General features: G+C 38.0%; 1 protein-coding gene across 2 annotated transcripts; it reads right to left on the reverse strand.

The window, feature by feature from the left end:
* Positions 1 to 2,643: 2,643 nt before the first annotated feature.
* On the reverse strand, positions 2,644 to 21,111 carry PLAA (phospholipase A2 activating protein). Of its 2 annotated transcripts, XM_082497014.1 has the most exons (14): positions 20,912 to 21,111; positions 18,713 to 18,906; positions 16,346 to 16,446; positions 16,151 to 16,271; positions 15,635 to 15,802; positions 14,467 to 14,602; positions 13,794 to 13,963; positions 12,758 to 12,915; positions 11,588 to 11,807; positions 10,446 to 10,514; positions 9,184 to 9,255; positions 8,238 to 8,339; positions 4,924 to 5,088; positions 2,644 to 3,361 (listed from the first exon to the last, which is right to left on the reverse strand). In XM_082497014.1, the coding sequence occupies exons 1-14, from the start codon at positions 21,058 to 21,060 to the stop codon at positions 2,796 to 2,798; spliced, it is 2,391 nt and encodes a 796-aa protein (XP_082353140.1). In that variant the 5' UTR covers positions 21,061 to 21,111; the 3' UTR covers positions 2,644 to 2,795. The 2 variants fall into 2 exon arrangements, with proteins under 2 accessions (XP_082353140.1, XP_082353141.1); XM_082497015.1 differs by lacking the exon at positions 8,238 to 8,339.
* Positions 21,112 to 21,144: the final 33 nt, after the last annotated feature.

Here is a 21,144-nt window from a genome sequence, read left to right on the forward strand (position 1 = left end):
TTCTGTGCTAGACACATACTTGTATGTTTTCAATATCCTGTTGTCTCAAAAGATTGTACACCGTGGACCTCCTGTCTGATGCGTTTTCTAGGAATAGATTTAACATCCTTTCACTGAAACAGAAACTTCAGGTGACATCCTTAAGGTTTTCTGATTGTTGGTGCTCTCAGTGACAGATGTTGTAGCACACCTACATGTATTTGTGTACATGCATGCTTACTGTACCACACAAGTTTTAGAACAGTGTAATTTAAAACAAGAGCAATAGCAGTTATTCATTTTGAAGATAATACCAGCATAAACAGGATATTTTGTTGTTGTATGTTGGAAGACAGAAAAAAAACGTCCACTGCTTTGTAAAAGATACAAGTTTATACCCTTTTTGCACTCAACCTGTGTAAACGCATAAGTTTTGCTAGCTTGGGAAAATCCTCACTGAAAGTTACTGCACAAATGCATGAAGGTGTAAGAACGCCAACAGGCTTCTGCATCAAATAAAAAAAAATACCTTGTAAGATCTTACAACATAGTGTAAGATCTTGCTGTGTGTTGTAACTTTGTTTTTTCATTACCTCCTTTACACTTTACCTCCACTGCCTGTGCTACCACTGTATGTCTCTATGGGGACAGACCACTCAGGGAAAATCCCAGTGGGGATGAAATCAAATGTCCCCCACTCCCTTTGTTCCCTCAGACAATGCTAAATCATGGAATGGTCAGGTATCACAGTACCCTGGTAGCAGCAGCTGTCCTTCTATGCAAATATTCCTAGCCTACTTTGTATATCTTGCCTAATATGTAGTGCTGCAGCCCCAAGATGAAGGATTTTTTGCTGTGCCACATCATTTCCCTGCAAATTTAAGTGAATTTTGTAATATCTCTTAATATACCATTTTTTTTGGAGTTGCCAGAATATGTTTATTAATATAAACATTAATTTTTGGTCTAGGAAATTAATGACAATTTTCACGTAAAGAGGTAATATGTAACAGAGCAATCCCACAATAACAAAACCAAAATGTTAGATGAGTATAGATTTCTTAAAATAGCGCATGTACAAACACAGTTAAAAAGCACAACATTAAAGACCTAAAGCTTCAAGAACAATTTTATAGTAGGCAACCAAAATTCAACAGACAGGCACATTATTTCACAGACATGTTTCCTAAAGGTAGCTTCTTAGATGTTTTCCCAGGAAGGGACTGATCTATTGTTAAGCACTGTAAATCCCCAATAATCTCTTGGATTGCTTTATACATCAACCTGCAATGGATAAAATAAGAAAACCTGTGCCTAAGCCACAATCAAGACTCTGAAGATATGGAAATTCATCATTAGTGGAACAGTACGTGTGCAACTAAGGATCTGAGAAAAAAAGGGTTTGCTGGAAGTAATGTAGCGATTTAGACAGTTCAGTTAGATGGAGAAAAAAAAAAAAACAAATAGAGCTCTTGGTCATAAAACTCTTACCATCCGGCACTGATGAGGCAGACAGGTATCATATGATGAAAAGCTCACATGCCAGAAAAGCCTGCCCATTTTTTTTTTTCATGTTTTCCATTCTATTAGTCTAATGGAAAACATAACTTTGAACATTGACATCTAGACTTCATCTTAATTCTAAATCAAAGTGTAACATTTACAGGAGAAATAGGAAATAAAATTCCCCTTTTGAGCTCAACATCTTGGATCTGCTGGAATAGCTGTAAAATATTATTTTCCCTTTTCACAGTCACCACAGTTATTATGTTAAAGCTACTTCATAAAACTTGACTTTACATTTGTACAGTTTAAAATAGAATAGTTCAGTTGTAAGGGACTGACAATGATCATCTAGTCAACTGCCTGACCACTTCAGGGCTGACCAGAAGTTAAAGCAAATTATTAAGGGCATTGTCCACTGACAGGCTTGGGGCATCAACCACCTCTCCAGGAAGCCTCTTCAGTTTCTGCTCCTCAATCTGTTCTCTGCACCTAAGTTTCTCTCCCAATCTTCAGGATGACTTTTTTTTTTTTAGATCATCTAATATTTTACAACATAGAGTAAGACACTTGCTATCAACTGGTAGAATATTCCTGTCATTAAAAGTAATGTAAAAGCTTTTATAGAGGTTCAAGCCATTTTACAAGCTAGAAGATATTCACTTATGAGTGAAGCATGACATCTATACAGCAGTTAAAGAGTCTACCTCTCAAAAAGTCACCTAGCTCTAGGTTAAAAACAGTAACAGCCATAAAAGACCTAGGTTTCAAAAAGTAAGTGGAAAAAGCTGATGAAAAATTAGGTAAATGCCATTTCCTTACCAGGATATTTGACAAGGGTTAATATTAACCACTGTTAACAAATAAGCTTGTGAAAAGCACTGTGGAACTTAACAGTTCTCAGGGCCCCTTGTCTGCTGACAAAAAGCATGGTCAAGAAACAGACTCATTGTGCTGAAACATAGAAATATGGTTGGGGTGGGTGTCAGAGTTGACAGTCACTGAATCACAGCCATTTCCTAAAAATATGTCCATCTAGATGACCTTTAAGTACTGAGATGGTTTGACTTCTGGGCAATCTGTTTTGATATGAGCTATGTCAGAAGGACTTCTTGCAATGATCCTGTGCACTATAGACTTCAGAAAAGCAGTCAAATAACAAAGAGTGTAAAAAGTTTTATTTGCTCTGTGTCTTGCAACAAATCAAGTGTAATTCATCCACAGTATTTTCTCAATTATAGCCTGTCACAAAATATGAACAAAAGCATTTTTGTCGTGCATACACCATGTCTCCCAAGTACTAAGAAAAACAATTATAGCAGATTAAGAACAAACCTACAGCATTCTTTTACTTTAGCTGGTTCTGACACAGAGGCATACTTTTTTATTTGAGAGTCAACTCCAAGAGACTTAGCTAATTGCACAGCATTTGTATCATCACTGATTAGCGTCCCAAGAGCCACAAGCAGTCTAAAAATGGCTTCAAGATCTTTAACAACTTCCATAATTGTGCTGATTACTGATAAACATTGAGCTTTGCCCTCAATGTTGTTGACTTTATGTAAACACACAGCATAGTTCAACGTCAGCGTGGCAAGCGCAATGTGGATGTTCTTATTATTGCCCGATTTCATTTCTATTGCTTGTGTCATGATTTCACCCCTCTGTTCCATCATGAGCTTCTGGCCTGCCTGGCTGACAAAACAATTGCAAAGAGCTCTAAGTGCCAACAGCTGGTTTGCTTGCTTTCCGTTAGGGTTCAGGAATTTAAGGAGGAGGATGATAAATTGTACATGATCCTTTTCACTGCAGAAGTTCTCATTCACAGTGGGATGCCTGACAGACAATCTAAGAATGTCTAGGGCTGGAAAGACAATATCTAAAAAACAAAACAAAAAAATATTTTAGTATTAATATGTCATTACGTGCAAACATGCTGGTGAGTTTCTTTCAGATACAGACATTCTTAAACCCCTCGCTTTGGGAAGAGACAGTAAGTTTTATGCAGAAAGAGATTCAGGTAAAGCACAAGTTGTTTGAAATTCATAAAGACAAGTACTGACAAACCCATGCTAGTAACACTTCAGCTAATCACAAAAACCATGCTCCTTAATTTAGGATAAACACAGTGCTTTGCAAAAAATCTTAAAGTCTTTCCCAAAAGTTTTAATTGATAACACTGAAGACAAGCACAAAATATGGTGACTAATCCAAAAAGGTCTCTGAAAACGTCTCAGTGACTGAACACCCTTACACAGGCAGCATATCCCTTTGTCCTCACTCCGTATCTTACAGTCTAGTATAGCTACAAAACTGCTTACAGAAAGAAAAATGAGAAAAAAATTTCTACTCTACCTTCAACTCTCAGACTAATTTGCATGGGGACAAAAAAAAGAAAAACACAACAGAGGTCCTCAACTGATCAGCTGGAAATCATTGTAAAGAAACTGAATGGAAGAGTTTGTTCATTTGAAAGTCTTCCCCCGCACTTTCCCAAATTTCACATGTATCTGGCTCCTTAAATCTACTGTCAGTATCCCATGCTTATAACCAAATCAAAGCTGAACTTGTTTAGCTACTTATTCAGCAGTTTTTCCTGCAAATGTGCAGAAACTTGAGAATTAATGCTTTGTACAATATGATGAGTCTGAAAGGTATGAATGAAGACATTAGCCATCACCAGCTCCCAGCTGTGCAAAACACAGTTTAAGTGACATTATATACTGAACATAAATTTTTTACGCCAAAATATTTTTCCTGTTAATAAATCTTTAACTGCAATTTCAAGAAAGCAGTTCATTTTTGCTTCATGTTTAGGTATTTATGTATGCAATGTATCCATTTTTTCCAGAATGTTGTTCAGTAACAACCAAAACAGCCTTTCCAATCCATCAGGGCTGATGACACTACATTATCAATTGAAATAATATCAGCTTCACTTGCATTAATTCAGAATGTCATTTCACTAATGCAGTTCTGACCACATAACCTAGCTTCAGTAACTTCTTTGCTACCATATTAAAAAGAAGCTACTTTTGAGATTTTTTAAATAATTTATCTCCATAATTTCATCTCTCATTTGGTAACAACTTAGGACTCCAATCTCACACTTTGCTCCATTTCCAAACAAGCCTCACACTTCTGTCTTGAGGATGCTCCTGCTAATGAAATAACCATGACTGATGTTCATATCAAGTTTCTCCTTTATATTTACTGTTGTCTCAACAACAAAATTTGACAACCAATTACCAATTTGGCCATTCATGCTCCTGCCCTTGCTACTGATCAGTGCTATTAGCATCTGTTTATCATCTTCTGGTCTCTACTTGTGTTACCAACTCTTTGGGACAGACTGCATAACAGCCAGCATAACAAGACTTTCAGTTCATGGTGAAGTATTGATGAGATGACAGTACAAAAAAAATAATTGCAAGTGTCTACCTTCTGGCCAGTTAACTGCTCTCCATAAAGTCTCAAGTTGCTGTGCTGTAGGTGTTTCTGCAGAGGTGTTGCATGTTGCAGACAATAACTTTTCTAGGATTATCAAGTCATCTTCTGTAAGCTTATGTTCTTCCGTTGCAGTGCCATTAAGTTCCTTTAATTTACCTGTAAGACCAATAGAAGAGGCATGGCTTTCTGATATTAGAACTTCACAAATCCAGATCTTGAATGAAATACTACAAAAGCACTGTATAAACAGGTTACAACTATTGTAAATGTTTTTGAGGGAAATTAGATTTTTAAACATTACTTTCCCCAGTTTCATAGTGTTCTATTTTAAGGTTTTAATCATCACAATGGTTGGTACTATTAAGCACCCTCTAATACTCCAACACAAAGATTCAGGGTTCACATCTTAGCCTACATACAGGCAAAAATGCAGAAAAGAATAACAAGACTATTAGTATTCATAACTGAAATACAACTCCTTTTTTGCTTTTTTCTACTATTAGGTAGTAGAAGCAATACAGAAACTGTATGCTCTTAGTGTGATCACAGTTTTTGTATTTTTACCTATTGAAGTACCATAAGCAAAATATGATTGCATCATGTCCTATATCCAAATTTCAATGTAATTTAAAAATAAAAAGTATTGGAAAAATTATTTTAGTGTACAGGATTTTGCTTAAAATGGATCTAGCATGAAGCACCTGCCGATCATGGTTATTCCAGAATTCATGAGGGCCGTGTCAATAAACACACAAGCAGGCAGCATTATACTAGTACACCTTTATGAGTTTTATAATATGCACAAAAATCAACTGTGGGCCTCCTATGAACAAAAACCAAACATATCGCTATTAAATCTATCCCAGTCCAGCCATAATATTTACAAATATATTTAACCATGTGCTGTTACAAAACTGCAGGAAACTCAGTGAACCTAGTTTTCAGATTCTAAGCTTCAACAAACCGAACAACCCACTAAACCTGTTGCTAATATGGTTACCCTTCAAGAATATTTGACAAAGATAAACTGATGCAGTATGTTTTTAAGACAAAGTAAAGTATCTGGTTTGCTATAACATAGCAGAATGAAAGTCAGCCAGTCTTGCTGTTCTCACTCTTAGGATGTTTTGGACAAAATTTTACTACAAAATCGGTGGAAAACTAAGAGGAGGCTAAACCTGTTTACTAGCGACAACTTCCAGGAAAAAAAATATCTAGTCTGCGAATCCCTTGTCTTCTCCCTGAACAAGTACTAGAGTGCAAGAAAATTCAGGGAAACAGGATGAGGCTGACTGAAGATTCTGACTGATGTTTTTAAACAGAAAATGAAACCTGAGCAATAGGTAGAAGAGTGGTGTTCCTCAGGGGTCGGTGATGGCACCAGTGCTGTTTAACATCTTTTTTGGTGACATGGACAGTGGGATTGAGGGCACCCTCAGCAAGTTTGCCAATGACACCAAGATGCGTGGAGCGGTCGACACGCTGGAGGGAAGGGATGCCATCCAGAGGGACCTGGACAGGCTTGAGAGGTGGGCCCATGCCAACGTCATGAAGTTCAATAATGCCAAGTGAAAGGTCCTGCACCTTGCTCAGGGCAATCCCAAGCACAAATACAGGCTGGGTGGAGAATGGATTGAGAACAGCCCTGAGTAAAAGGGCTTGGTGTTGCTGGTTAACGATCAACAAAACCTGACCAGGAAATGGGGGTTGGACTAGACGATCTCCAGAGGACCCTACCAACCCTGACCATTCTGTGATTCTGTAATGTGCGCTTGCAGCCCAGAAAGCCAACCACACCCTGGGCTGCATCAAAAGAAGTGTGGCCTGCTGGTCAAGGGAGGTGATTCTGTCCCTCCATTCTGCTGTCACAAGACCCCACCTGGAGTACTGCATCCAGCTCTGGAGCCCTCAGCACAGGAAAAGACATGGACCTGTTGGAGCAAGTCCAGAGGAGGGCCACAAAGATGATGAGAGGGCTGGAGCACCTCTCCTGCGAAGACAGGCTGAGAGACTTGGGTTTGTTTAGCCTGAAGAACGGAAGCCTCCAGGGAGCCCTTATAACGGCCTTTCTGTACCCAAAGGGTGCCTTCAGGAAAGATGGGGAGGGACTCTTGATCAGGGAGTGTAGTGATAGGATGAGGGGTAACAGTTATAAACTGATAGAGGGTAGATTTAGATTAGATATTAGGAAGAAATTCTTTACTGTGAGGGTGGTAAGACACTGGAACAGGTTGCCCAGAGAAGTTGTGGATGCCCTATCCCTGGAAATCTTTGAGGTCAGGTTGGATGGGGCTTTCAGCAAGCTGACGTAGTGGAAGGTGTCCCTGCCCATTGCAGGGGAGTTGGACTAAATGGTCTTTAAAGGTCCCTTCTAATCCAGACTGTAAGGCCAGGAGCTTGCCCCCTTCAAGAAGCTGAATAAAGATGAAGGTACACTTTTTCCAAAAAGCAGAATCTCATTTCAAGTTTCCTCATCAGCCTATCTAGACAACTAGATTTTCAAGTTCTGTATATAAAGGGGAGGGAAGGAAGCAAGAGAATTTTAATTTGGAGAGCTTCAAGGCAGGTACATTGTGAACTAGTTTTACAAAACCCTTAAATGTACTAAGACACTCTACAGAAACATACTGAAATGAACTGGTGACAAATAGGGTAGAGATTCTGTGGAACGTTTACAGAAAATATAGAGGAATATACAGCAGAATAGGAATGAAGCATGGGAAAAGAGAGGGAAAAACAAGCCAATAATAACGTTTACAAAAAAAGCGTGTAATTACTATATGTTGTACACTGTTTTCTTTTTCCGTTATTCAGAGTGTTCTGTTTAAATATATGAGACCATTGCAACCTATGAAATTGCAGAAAGCCATACAATGTAATTGATGAAGTTTTAAAGTAAGGCAGTTTGGTGAACTAAAACTTTCGCGAGCAAGATCAGAAAGAGGTTGCACATGACCTGCATACCCAGCAGCTAGGTGAGAGAAAAAAAAAAAAAAAAAAAAAAAGTACAGCATTCAAATATACCAGCTTGGTAAAAAAAAGATGCTGAACTACAGCAGGTGTAAGCCAAGGAGGAAAAAAAAAAAAAACAATGGCTATCCTGTATTGGATAGAGTTCTTGTGAAATTTGCTCATACTCCTAAGCCTTTAAATACATGCACCATTAAAGTGACATGCAATTTTAAAAGGTCAAAACCAAGAAACAGTAAGAAAGCTATGGGAAATCACTTAGGTTTTTGAAAAGATCAAAAGTGAAGTTACTTCAAACAGATGAAAAATAAAAACATCCCTGAAATTAAACTGACCAAGTATCTGCGTAGGATTGGCCTGGTCAAAGGTGACTGCATCCTTCTTCGGAAAATAAATATTTTCAACTTTAGCTGCAGCTGATTGGTAGGCACCCATTCCTATATAAAGTAAATACGAGAAGTTCAACAGTGTACCAAAAGTGTCTGAGATAGAACAGTATCCTACCAGTAAGTCTCCCCTGCTGAACATTACTCAGAAAAATAAACTTTTTAAAAACTTGAATGCTTATGCAAATAGCTGTTATTTCTTACATTATTTTTACATTCAAGGGTTAAAGCTTAAAGCAATTCTTTCACAAACTGCTTGCTTTCCATGTAAAAATTACTATAGAAGTGTAAATTATTAACAGTGGTTTTTGAATTACATGAACTAAATACACAGTCATTTGTAAAAATGGATATTGCAGTTAAGATATGAAAATGGCAAGAGTCATTTTAGAACAAAGATGCCTCCTGCCCCTGAAATCTTATCTTTGGATTATTTTCATAATGAATAGGCAAATTTTTTATATATAGGAAGACTTGCAGATAGGACCGAGTTATGTCACATGCAACAGTAGCCTGGAATCTTTCTAAAAAGAGAGTAATAAAAAGCTTTAATCCTGACCTTTAATGATTTCCTACAATCAGAAGCTGATATTGTGTAATTTCCATTAACTACATGTATCAGTTTCTTTGATCAACACATAACTAGTAGGAAACCAAAAATCCTCTAGAAAAATAGATTACTATCATGTATTTTAAAACTTCTGTGCATAATTGCTGCATGTAAAGGAAGGCACTGTTATCCCTACTTTCTGAATAATTTCGAGAGTATAAGCAGCTTAAATCTGCTCATTATTTTTAATTAAGTATAAATTTGCATTGATATAGAATGCAGATCAAAGGAAAAACTGAAGCAAAAGATCAGGGGTGCTTTTCATTGGCAGACATCATCTCTTACCTGTATATGGATCAACCCCACCCCCTGGAGCAATTGCATTTGATGCTGAACCAGGAACATAGCGACCAGCACCTGAACGGAGACATTAGGCTTTTTAAACACCACCACTGGTAGAAGTAATGTATACCTGTATTTAGGTAGAAGTAATGTATATCTGTATTTAGTTACGATTTTTCAAACTTCACTATTAAAGGTGTTATTCTGCACTAAAGGAATGAAAGAGAAGTCTTCAACACTTCCTGAAATTTAAAGATTAAAATCTATGCCTATGTGTGAGGGTGGTGCTCATGATGATGGCATTTGCAAGCTCAGTGGCACACAGCTGGGAGACATTCTGGCATGGTCTCTGGCACACACTGATGCAAAGGCCCTCAGCACATCAGATACCTTATCCATGACAAGCTACAGGGGGACAGCACCACTGCCCAGGGCTGGCTTCACACTGTGCCTGGGGCCAGCAGAGGCCTCTCGTGTGGGAAGTGGACCCTGTTTGTGGCTAAAGGCCTTCAGATAATTACCCTGCTACTCTTCCACATGGGCATCACTGATACTGCCAAGGAAGTCCTAGAGAGTAGAGTGATTAGAGAGCTCTGGAGGCATGCATGAAGGGCCCAGGTAGTGTTTCTTTGATGCTGCCAGCAAAGCAAAAACTCTTGAGTAGAAGTGGGCTCATCAAGCAGGACAGCAGCTTGCTGCATGGCCTGTTTTGCAGGCAGGACTTTAGCATCAATGACTACAGGACCCTCTTTGAGGAGCAAGAGCTACTGATCAGGGATGGGATAAGTCTGACAGAGCAGGAATGGAATGCCTTATCAAATGAGCTTGCTAGTCTAGTGAGGAGGACTTTAAACTAGCTATGTCAGGGAGGGTTAGAATCTAAAATTTAGGGTGGAAGGTACCAATAAAGGTTATGTAATAAGAAAAAAGGAATAATAAGAAAAAAATAAAACTACTACTATGAATATACTCATTCCTGTGTTGGCCATACGACAGAGTTTGACAAAACATAAGGTTTAAGACCTTACTCCTCTGCTGTAGAGGACAGAGTGACATGAGGCAGATGAGACAGCAGAGGGCTCTCTTAAACAAATCTGGAAATGCTTTGACAGTGGCAGAGTCCACCTTATCAGTCTGTCCCACACTACTGCCCCAAATGGAAAACTGCAAGAAACAGTGGTCTGGAGCCTAACACTGCATGCAACTGAACATGATAAAATATGCATCTTAAGTGACAGCAAGACAGATTATGAATTTTACATTACCTGTAAATGGATCTGCTGCAGGTATTGTACTTGGTCCAGATGAAGAACCTGGAACATAACGTCCAGCACCTAGTGAAACAGTAAAAAAAGCAATGACTACTATATGTAGCTTGATGTTATTAAAATGTCAATAGTTTTCAGACAGAAGCAGCTCAAAAATAAAGCCAAACATCAAATACATCTTGTTTATTGTGGCATTATAAGAAAGCTGATCCTATAAATGCAAATGGCCCCTGATGCTGAACAAATTCTTCCTCCTTATTTGAGGGTCAGAAACTTGTTTTCTGGGGCATATGCATTACACATTTGGACGCAGCCAAATCAAAAGTATGTGCATAAGTTCAGGTGACTGCAGCTCCATGAGTTAAATCTGAACCTGATTAGCCTGTAGTTTCATTTTTAGTTCATTACAAGAAAACAATTTATCCCAATTATTTTAATGACATTTTATTACTGACTTCATATTTGTGAAACTAGTTGAAATTCGATTGGTTATTTTGTAAATGTGATAAGCAGGATGTAATTGATTAACATGGTTCAGCTTATGAGCAATTAACTTGTTCTAGTTCCATATCCTCCCTGAAAAAAGGCCATTTCTGTATTTCACTCAGTTTCAGTTCATTCACTAGATAATGTTTGTATTTTATTAATTCCTTTAACAACACCTGGCCACCTCTTACAGTAATATGAAAACTAAGTTTTCTTCCACTGGGAAAAAAGACTAGACTGAAAAATACAGCTGGCTTGGTTAAGATTTTGTTGAAGATTTGTTCTGACAAATACTTCACAAGTTTGTCAAGTTCTCATATTTTTTTTGTCAGATCTATCTGTTCCTTGCCCTCAGTTGTTTGAGGACACAAACGTCCTACAAAATGCAGGAGCTACAACACTGAAATCTGCCTGAGCAGACAGTGAGGTGGATTGAAAACTGGCTGAACAGTCAGGCCCAGAGGGTGGTGATCAGTGGCACAACATCTAGTTGGAGACCAGCTACAGACCAGGGGTCAGTACTGCATCCACTCCTCTTCAACATCTTCATTAACAATCTGGAAGATGGGTCAGGGTGCACCCTCAGCAAGTTTGCTAATGACACAAAACTGGGAGGAGCAACTGATGTCATCATTTAAGTTTGTAATTTTTACCTGTAAATGGATCTGAAAATTGAGCACTTGTACTCAACAGTGTTTGCCCCTTAGTGTTGTCCATAATAAACTTGGCCACTTGATCCAGAAACATAGGATTTAGATCATTCTTCTGCAGGAAGTTGTATGCAGTCAGCCAAGGATCTTCAGTGATGTTATATGGCAGTTTATAGGAAGGCCCACTTTCATTTACATCAATAGTGAAAACATAGTCATACTCCTTTAAGCAGATTAAAAATAAAAACAAATTAGAGGTTTGTCAGCACTTTTTACATAAGGATGTATGAAATGCAGACTAATAATGGCCCAGGGCTAAGCCTAAAAACTTTAATACGGCTACTTGCCAATTGTATCGGTAATATTCTCCTACACAGGCTGCAAGTAAAAAATACTTAAAACCATATCCTGTGTTTTGCAGAATTCTCTCTCTCAAGAAGAGCAGGCTAAAACAACATATCACAGTAATGTGTGCACAGATATAATATAGAATAACAGATGCATCAGGTAACTCTCATGGACAGCTCTGGCTGCCTGTAAAGCAGGGCAGTCAGTTGCCTCAAAAAACTTCAATCTTAAAAGCACACTTCTAATACTAAAAAAAACCCCAACAAACTCCTAAGGTTTCTTTAAAGCATGTGAGAGATAAAATTAGTATCTCAAAGGCATTCCTTCTGTGGTGGCACTAGACAGAGACTTTTCTGTGCATATTTAGTAAAGGAAGTATTTTTCATCTTACCTGTCTTTAGGTTCAAAAGTTACTATAGAAAAGGGGTACAAAAAGCCTGGTACCTAATATTTTAGGTAAGCCTTGCATTATAAACTCCATAAACTTTCCTTTGGAAAGGAAATTCAAACTAACTTTTCAATGTATTAGCAATAAATACTAGAGAACTTGATAATTTCTCTACTAATAGTTTACTTTTCTCCAAAATAATTTGTCTCCATTGACTTGCTCATTTTACAATGTGTGTTTCAAAAGTAATAAAGCAAGTAGTACTTATTTATACTTCTACCTCTGTGTTTTAAAAGATCAAAGATGACAAAAAAGTACCAACAAATACCTATTTTCTAAAATTATATTTTATCTGAGCAGAGACTGGAATAAATTTTTAATGGCAAATTAAGCATTTTACTTAGGGAGGAATAAAAACAATTAAAGTTTGCATATACCTTTCCTTCAAATAAAACCTTTCCAGATGTTTGCTGTGTGGCTCCAGAAGAACCAACAACATCGCCAATCTTTATCCATCTTCCTTCACTAACACTCCACTGATATGCTTCTACTTTCCCATTATCTTTAATAAGCCGTGTCTGTCCATCTCTTGTTCCTGTAGACAGGAGCGTTTAAGAGTTTGAACAAATTCAAGAATACACTTTAGTAGGAGAGAAAAAAGCACTCTCATTTAAAGATTAAAAGATCCTTCACCAACATTTCAAGTCACAGCACAGGAAGTAACTAGATACTACATATCACAACAAGAATAGCAGAAATCTTGACAAGAGCATTTTACAATTATAGTAATGGTATCTGCCACCAGACTAAGTTGCAAAAGCAATCCTTAAGTATTTCAAAAGTTTACCATTTTCCCAGGGAGATGACAATCAAGAAAGGTGATATTCTCCCATGGTCTAACAAGATGGGAAGCTTCATACGATTGTAAGATTTATGCTGCTTGCTGATCAGAACCAAGGGCTGAGGTCACTTCGCCTTGGGAAAAAGTATTTGTCTATTTAACTACCACTGCTTCCACTGTATTCTCAGTAATCTCCCAAGTACCTCAAAAGTGTAAACCGAATCAAGACAAACTTTTTCAAGCCAAAAACTAAAGCAGAAAATTTGCATCAATTTTTCTTTTAGGAAAAAAATTCCACATTCAGTAGTCCTTTTACAAATTACATAACTGTCTCATAGACTATTGGCACAGCTGATGTAACAGATCTCAAATATCTCAGACTGCAGCATCCTGAATTCCACCTTTGTCTAAACTCTCGTAAGAGAAATATTTTTTACCATTTTAGTCTACGAAAAAAATATATATATTTAAACTAGAGCATTGCCTTCAAAAGAATCAATGAAAGGATATTAGAGCAAAATTAAGTTGTTTTCTTCAGTAACTCTATTGAAAGTGATCAAAGCTTTAATTTTGGAAACTATGGAAAGTTTTAATACCTCTTTATCTCGAACCTGACAGTAACAGTAACCTACCAGGATCCTTAAGATGTTCTCTTCCAGGAAGATCATCAGCATTAATATCTCCTAAATCACCAGTTTTCGGGTCAATGGATGCTTGGGAAAGTTCATTTTCAAAAGCCTGAATCTCCTCAGCACTTGCTGTACGTTCCAAAGATTCTGTAAATACCCTTATAATTCCATCACTGAATGGAGAGAAAACATTAAACCAGAAATGCTATTTTAAACATCAAAATTAATACATACATTCTAATGGTGACTTTTATTTCATCAGAAACCATTATTATTTCTAACAACCCCTCCCAATTATTTTTATGAAAGGATTTCGCTCTCATGCTAAAAATAACCAGAGAATGACATAACAAGTAACCCTATCTGTAGTAAAATTTTAAAACCAATGTAGGAGATGGCTATCAAAAGGGTTCTTTCTCCAGTACTTGTAAGTCCGTTCTCAGTCTCTTCACGGTTTACCACATTTTCAAAGAACTCACTCTAGCTCTGCGATTCACGTAAGAAAAGAATGACTTTTTGGATTAAGTATAGCACATGTTTAAATTTAATCCAGAGGCACACTTTGATGGCTATATTTTTAAATATAGATGAAACTGATATCCAAAGTGATGCTCGCAATTTCATCACAGGTTTGAGATTTAGAAATAAAAATACACTGAGAGTAAAACTTGAATACCTTGCACCAACTACGATGTCACCATTGTCTAACACACAGCAGCACCATACAGACTGAGCTGGAAGTCTTATAGTTTGAGCACATTCTCCTTGTTTCCAGATTCTAAGAGATCTATCCTCTCCAGTAGTTACAAAACCTGAAAGAAAAAGTAATAAAAATTTTTAAAGCATATTTTTAGTGTATTGTGATACTGGGATACTGCCATTCTGCAACCAGATATCTAAAAATTAGAACAGAAGAAGAACCTTTCTACAATTTAATACCTCTCAGTTGCAAGAAGAGAGCTAAAAGAAAGCCACCGCATAGTTGTCTTCTCAAAAAAAATAAAGTGCATAAATTGTGGACTAACTAAGCAGCCAGGCAGGAAATGAAATTACAATCAAGACAAACAAAAGATTCCTTCCTCCTTTCAAGAGTTTAAACAAAAAACGTTGAACAATTTTGTAACCATCGCTGTATTATCTTACACTATACTCGCAAGGTAGGCCTGCTTTTTCAGGAAACGTGCATAAAGCACTATCTAAAGTCTATAAACTCCTCAATGAGGAATTTTAAGGTATAAGAGAGTTACAACACACACATCCACTAATATACATGCAATCTACCTGTTGAACAAATGTGCAAATGTCCCATACACCACACAAAGGTCACTGACTTGGAATTTCTTCTGCAACTGTCTGCAACAGTGAGTTCTGAACCTCCTAACCTCTAACTCTGAAAACAAATGCAATTAAGCCCCACACATAAAATTGTTAACCTAAACTACTTATAATGTATTTTGAAAACTTTCTGTGGAAGTATCTGCATTTATATTATCTCAAACTGGTAAGCCACACACTACCATTTTAGTACTCTGCAACAGTGCTGAAATACAGGTGGCAACCTAGATGATAGTTTTGTCTATTGCTTTGCCAAAGTTTCACTTAAGCCTTACAATTAGGCCTAACCCAGGACCTTTCATCTCCCCTACTGCCAGAGTAATTCTGCTGGAGGTGTGATTTGGAGTCAATCACAAATTATTTTTTTCTATTTATTTATGCTAAAAAAAGAAGTCAATTAGATGCTACCTGAGTTCTTTAGTTGCAAGAGCTCCAGAGAACTACAGAATGCCTACCTTGTCATTTCATTTTGGAAGAATGTTCACTAAAAGTCACAAAAATAATCCTACCTTTACATTGAGGGAAGACAGAGATGCTGTATATATAATTTGTATGTCCATAATACACCTGCAGACACTCGCCAGAGATCTGCCATCTTCGAACACTAGCATCATTAGCACAGGAAAGGAATTCCATTTCACTGAGAATAGCTAAACCTCTTACACAATCTTCATGTCCTTTATAAAAGAAAGGAAGACTTTTAATACAACTTTTCTTTCAATTAGCAGCAGTATACCATTTCTATTTAGCTCACATCTAAATCATGGCAACCAATCTTCACTATGGGAGCTGTTTAAAAAAAAAAAAACAACCAACAACAAAGGCAATTCATTGCTCATTATTACCTGAAAAAAAATATAATTCTTTTAAAAGTGATGCAATTTCTGTGCATACAACTTGAGAGACTTTAAAAATCCTGCCTAAAAATTGTTCAATTTATCTATGGTTTTGTGGAGTTTTAATTTTTTTCTCCTTTTAAAAGAACACATGACCCTGATGAAATTACCAACTGCAGCAACATTTACCAGTGAATGTTCTCTCACATCTGCCAGCCTTCCACAGTTTAATAGTTTTGTCAGCTGAACCAGTCAACATTAATCCCTGTTCAGGTAGTATTTTCACTGCCCATATTGCAGCTGTGTGACCCTGCAAAAAACAACACTATTAGACTTGTCAGAATCAAAGTGAGAGTACCTATTTTATATTCATGAACTTCATACCTGTAACGTCATCATACATCTGTCATTCAACCAGACCTTGGCTGTTGTATCCCATGATCCACTTAATAATGTGCCGAACTTCCCAGACGAAAGGCTGCAAACTGGAATGAACATTCCAATCAGCACTGACAAGTTTCCTGCATTGCCACCAATCTTATGCCAGAAATTTAAAGTAATTAAGGAGATTTAATTGGTATTAGTCGTGTATTTAGTGTTGAGGAGTTTGGGGATGAGTTAAGTGGAACTGTAGTTGCACTGCAACCTAGAAAGGTGCTGCTTAAAAATTTCTTCACTTTAGATAAAATTTCACATCTTTTTGCCATTCATATTTTTAAATTTCTCTTAGTACCAGATCTCTTCTCCTCAGATTAGAATATGTTGACAAGCAGGTTAAATAACTAGTCAAGACACAGAATTAATGCAAAGGTTTTGTTTTAAGATTACAAAGAAAGCCAAGATTTAATCAATATGTATAATTTATGTCCTCAATAAGCAAGATTTTGTACAAAAAATACATAGCTCATCTTCTTGGAAGGCAAAATACTACTACCAAGAAATTGTAGCATTTAAAGATTTAGCAAAAAGATAATCTGCAAATGCTCCAGTAATACACAGGTATAAAACCAAAGACACAGGGTTCTAATAAGGTTTGCTAATAAGTTTACAAAAAGACCTAAGTCATAAACAGAAAGTACCCTGTCCGACTAATAGTTCATAAAAGGGAATTATGGTCTGATGCGTCTTGCTTCTGTGACTCCACAGTAAGAACCAGCCAGTACTCTACCCGTGGCTTCTCATGTCCTACTTTTTCCCTACTTTAAAACAGATTTTACAATTAGTGTAATTTTATATTTTTTGATGTTTCACATTAATGTAAAAATTGCTACCAATACTTTTTTGTAGGGAAATCTGTAACTTGTCTAGAACACCTCATCCCTTTTTACAACTCTGGTGGGAGCATGTCGCATTTTACTTTAACTACTCATGTATCTCAGGTTTCTGATAAAGTACGTAAGTTATTCCATGCCTCTTTCACAGTGATATTTTCTTTCTTTCTTAGAGAAAGACAAGAGCTTTATAATACAAACATAAAATTTAGGTGCTGTTTAGCAGTCCAGGGTATTTTCAAACTGGTCTCTACAATCATTCTTTAACACAGTTAAAAAAAGCCCGAAAACCTCCAAGACTTGAAATGTTTATTCTCAGTACTGTATAATTACATGATTAGACTTTTCGAAGGTCTATTAAATACTAAATCAGCTCACTGTTGTGGTTTAACCCCAGCCAGCAGCTAGGACCATGCAGCCACTCGTGCAGTTCTCTCCTTTCCCCCGAAGGGCTGGGAGAAGAACGAGAAAAGGAGGGGAAAGGGAAAAAAGAACTCGTGGGTTGAGATAAAGACAGTTTAATAGAACAGTAACAGAAAAGGAAAATAATAATGACATAAGTCACTCTCACTACTCAGTGAATTGGTACCTTCCCAAGCAGCGATCATGAGTAACCCCCCCTCCCCCAACCCAGCAAACCACATTTATTTACTGAGCATAACATCTATGGTACAGAATATTCCTCTGGCTATTCCATTGTTCTATCTATGCTCCATATCAGCTTCTATGGGAAGCTGAAAGAAGTCCTTGAAAAATATAAACATCACCTGGCAACAACTAAAACCAATATGCGTTATTGACATTCCTTTCATACCAAATCTGAAACACAGCCACCACTAGAAAAAAAAAATTAACTCTAGCCCAGCTGAAACCAGGACAGTCACAAAAAGAAAAAAATAGTATGTCGATATGAAAATTGCTGGATCTTATTATATAGCTCAAGAAATGGTATATACAAAGTTGGTTTAATAGGTCACATGCTGCACTGACCTGACTAAAGAAAGATGAAATTTCCATAATGAGCTTTTACTCTTTACTACATATTTAAAGCACCAACTAATATTAGATCCCCATCTAGGTAATAAAATGGGAAGAGAAAGTTTGTTTATTTAGGAAGCCGACTTTTTCTACTTCCAGCAACTTTGGCATTAAATATGCTTAATATATGGTGAACTAAATTAACTGCTGCTTAAAAATCCAACTCTTGGGAAAAGGATAATCATTCTGTAAATTGCCATGTGTTCACATATACAGTAAAAGCTCAAGCATTCATCAGTGTAAACTTGGAAGTCCTTGCAATGAACTGTCACTGCACAAATTGAGATTATAAAATCCTATTTGCAGAGGCCATAATTAAATAGTTTTTTATGTGAAATACCAAAGAAATCAAAATTGAGTTTTATAACTTCAACTTAATTTCCTCTCTAACAAATCACATTAACTTTTATGCAACAAACTCCAAAATAAAATTACTACATACCTGTGTTCTTATGACCCTTAAGGATGTAAAGGGGAGCTGGGTTGTCAACTGTGAAAATGCAAATATTATGATCATTGCCACCAGTTGCAATCAGCCCACGAGGATAGAGGTCACTTGGAGGTATGATGCACACACAAGATACAAAATTTGAGTGGCCACTCATACAGTGCATTTCAGTAAAACCCCTGTTAAGACTAAACATATATGATAATCAGTTCAGAGTCATGACAGAAACAGTAGTTATTTGAGGCACTGAATTACAACATGTGTTTTATACTCCAACTCTTGAATTAATAACTATGTTTGCATTGTGCTGAATAAATACTATGGATGAACTAGAAAGAATGAAAAACTTAACAGAAAAACTATATCCCACCATTCCAACCCGCAAGTAATATTTACAGTTTTCCACTTATTTTTCAGTAAAGGTAGGCCTGGAAGGACTTAGTTTTGGTTTTCCTTGCTCATTGGCAAAACCTATGCTCAATTTGATCAGCAGGTAGTTTGCCTTTATGAAATCTTTTGCTGTCTCAAGACTCAAATATGTACCCCAATATACCCTAAAATAATAGAGCACGTAAATGAAGGAAGTTTACTGCCTGCCAAATCTATTAACTGGCTCTTAATTAGCAGCACTGTAGAGGCTTAACAGTTAAATAGATTATAAATTATTCAAGCAGCACCCTTATTTCTTCATCATGATCCAGCCTCAATAATTATAGCACTAACTGGAAAAAGCTAGTTAACCTCACATAATAAATGTGTGGGTTGTGGTGGTGGTTGTTTGGTTTGGTTTTGTTTTTTTTCTTTCCATGTTTGTTTCCCCTCCACCCCAAAAACCACAACATATCATATCACACTGTCATCCTTCATACGCTAATGCTTGGGAAGCTTGGAATATGTAGGGAAGTCATGATACACTTTTAAATCCTAAAATGTCTCCTCTGATGAAGGTACAGAGAACAAATTAAGGTAGCATATCTTCCTGTAAAATTTAAACAACATACAGCAGTCTGCTTACCCACTGAACCCTGCCTACTGGAATCCCAGATTCTTCAAAACAGAGAAATATAATCATTACCAACACTATGACTCTGCATAAGTTACTCACGTCTTCCTCACACAGCCCTCAAAAATTATGGGTCAGAATTAGCCTTCCTTTCCTGCAATAAATTTCTGTGCAATTTAACAAGTTCCTTCCCTTGTGGTGAGAGCTTTAACAAGACACACTTAATGAGATTACTCTCCCCACACACACACAATTGCAGAGCCACAGAGATCAGTTTAAACACACGTGTGAGCATTCAGGCAAATTCACCAATTAACCCTGTTTCACTAGAAGGCATTGGAAAGAATATCCATGCCTAGCTACTTCTGAATTCAGTTCACAATTTGGAACTATAGACAGGTGAGGAGACATGTCCTGTAGCTTCCTGCAATACCCTACATCTTCACCATCTCCTATGCACACTGCTTAGCAGTACCTCTTTAGCAGTACCTCTTCTGATCACAACGATATGCTGAAAAATTCACTAAGTGAATTCAACAAGACAAATCCGGTAGGAGACAACCCTGTACAACGTGAATACCAGAGAAAATAATGTTGTGGTTTTTTTTTTTTCCTTTTCCAATACTTTTGTTTGATTTTTTGTGTAGTTTTTTGGTTCGTATTCCATTTTATGGTTAAAGAATTCTGCTCAGCAAGGGCGAGAAAAGAGTTTTTTAAAGATATTCAAAGCACATAGCCTTAAAATGTGGAGCATTGCCCAAAAATGTAACCTTGGGACTTTGCAGGATTACTTTGGTACTGACTACCAAGAGGTGGAAACAACACAAGCACCACGCGGAAAAAAGACCCCCATATTTATAGACGTCGTCAGCGTCTGCAAAGCACGCTAAAATATCGATATACAGTTAACCGCTTGAGCAAATACAACCTTCTCCAAAAGCAGGCGTGCAAGCGGTAATGCCTCAGCCATTCGCAAGCTCACCCACGCGCCTCCAGCGAGCAGCCTCCCACCGCCGCGCACAGCCCGCCCCCTCCCTAGGCCCCAACACAGGACACGGCCGCGGAGACCAGGCCGGCGGGGCGCCGGCACCTCCGCGCCCTTCCTCCCGCCAAGCGCAACCCGGAGCGGCTGCCCCAGGCCCGCCCCGCGCCGGCGGCTCCGCAGACGAGGGCCACGGCGCAGCACTCACCCGTCAGGAACCCAGAGCCGCGCAGTTCGGTCCCGGGAAACGGACACGAAAGCGCCCTCAGGGAAAAGGCCGCGGGTAAGGCCCCGCACGTCCTGCCCGTGCCCCACCAGGGAGCAGCGAAGCCGGTACGCGCCGCCCTCGCCCGCCATGGCGGGAGGCCGCCGAGGTGTCCTGACACAGCAACTATCCCCGCCGCCGCGGCCACCGCCGCTACCGGAAACCGCCGAGCGCCG

Source organism: Vanellus vanellus (genome assembly GCF_965231255.1).
Source record: "Vanellus vanellus genome assembly, chromosome: Z".
Classification (NCBI taxonomy): Eukaryota; Metazoa; Chordata; class Aves; order Charadriiformes; family Charadriidae; genus Vanellus; species Vanellus vanellus.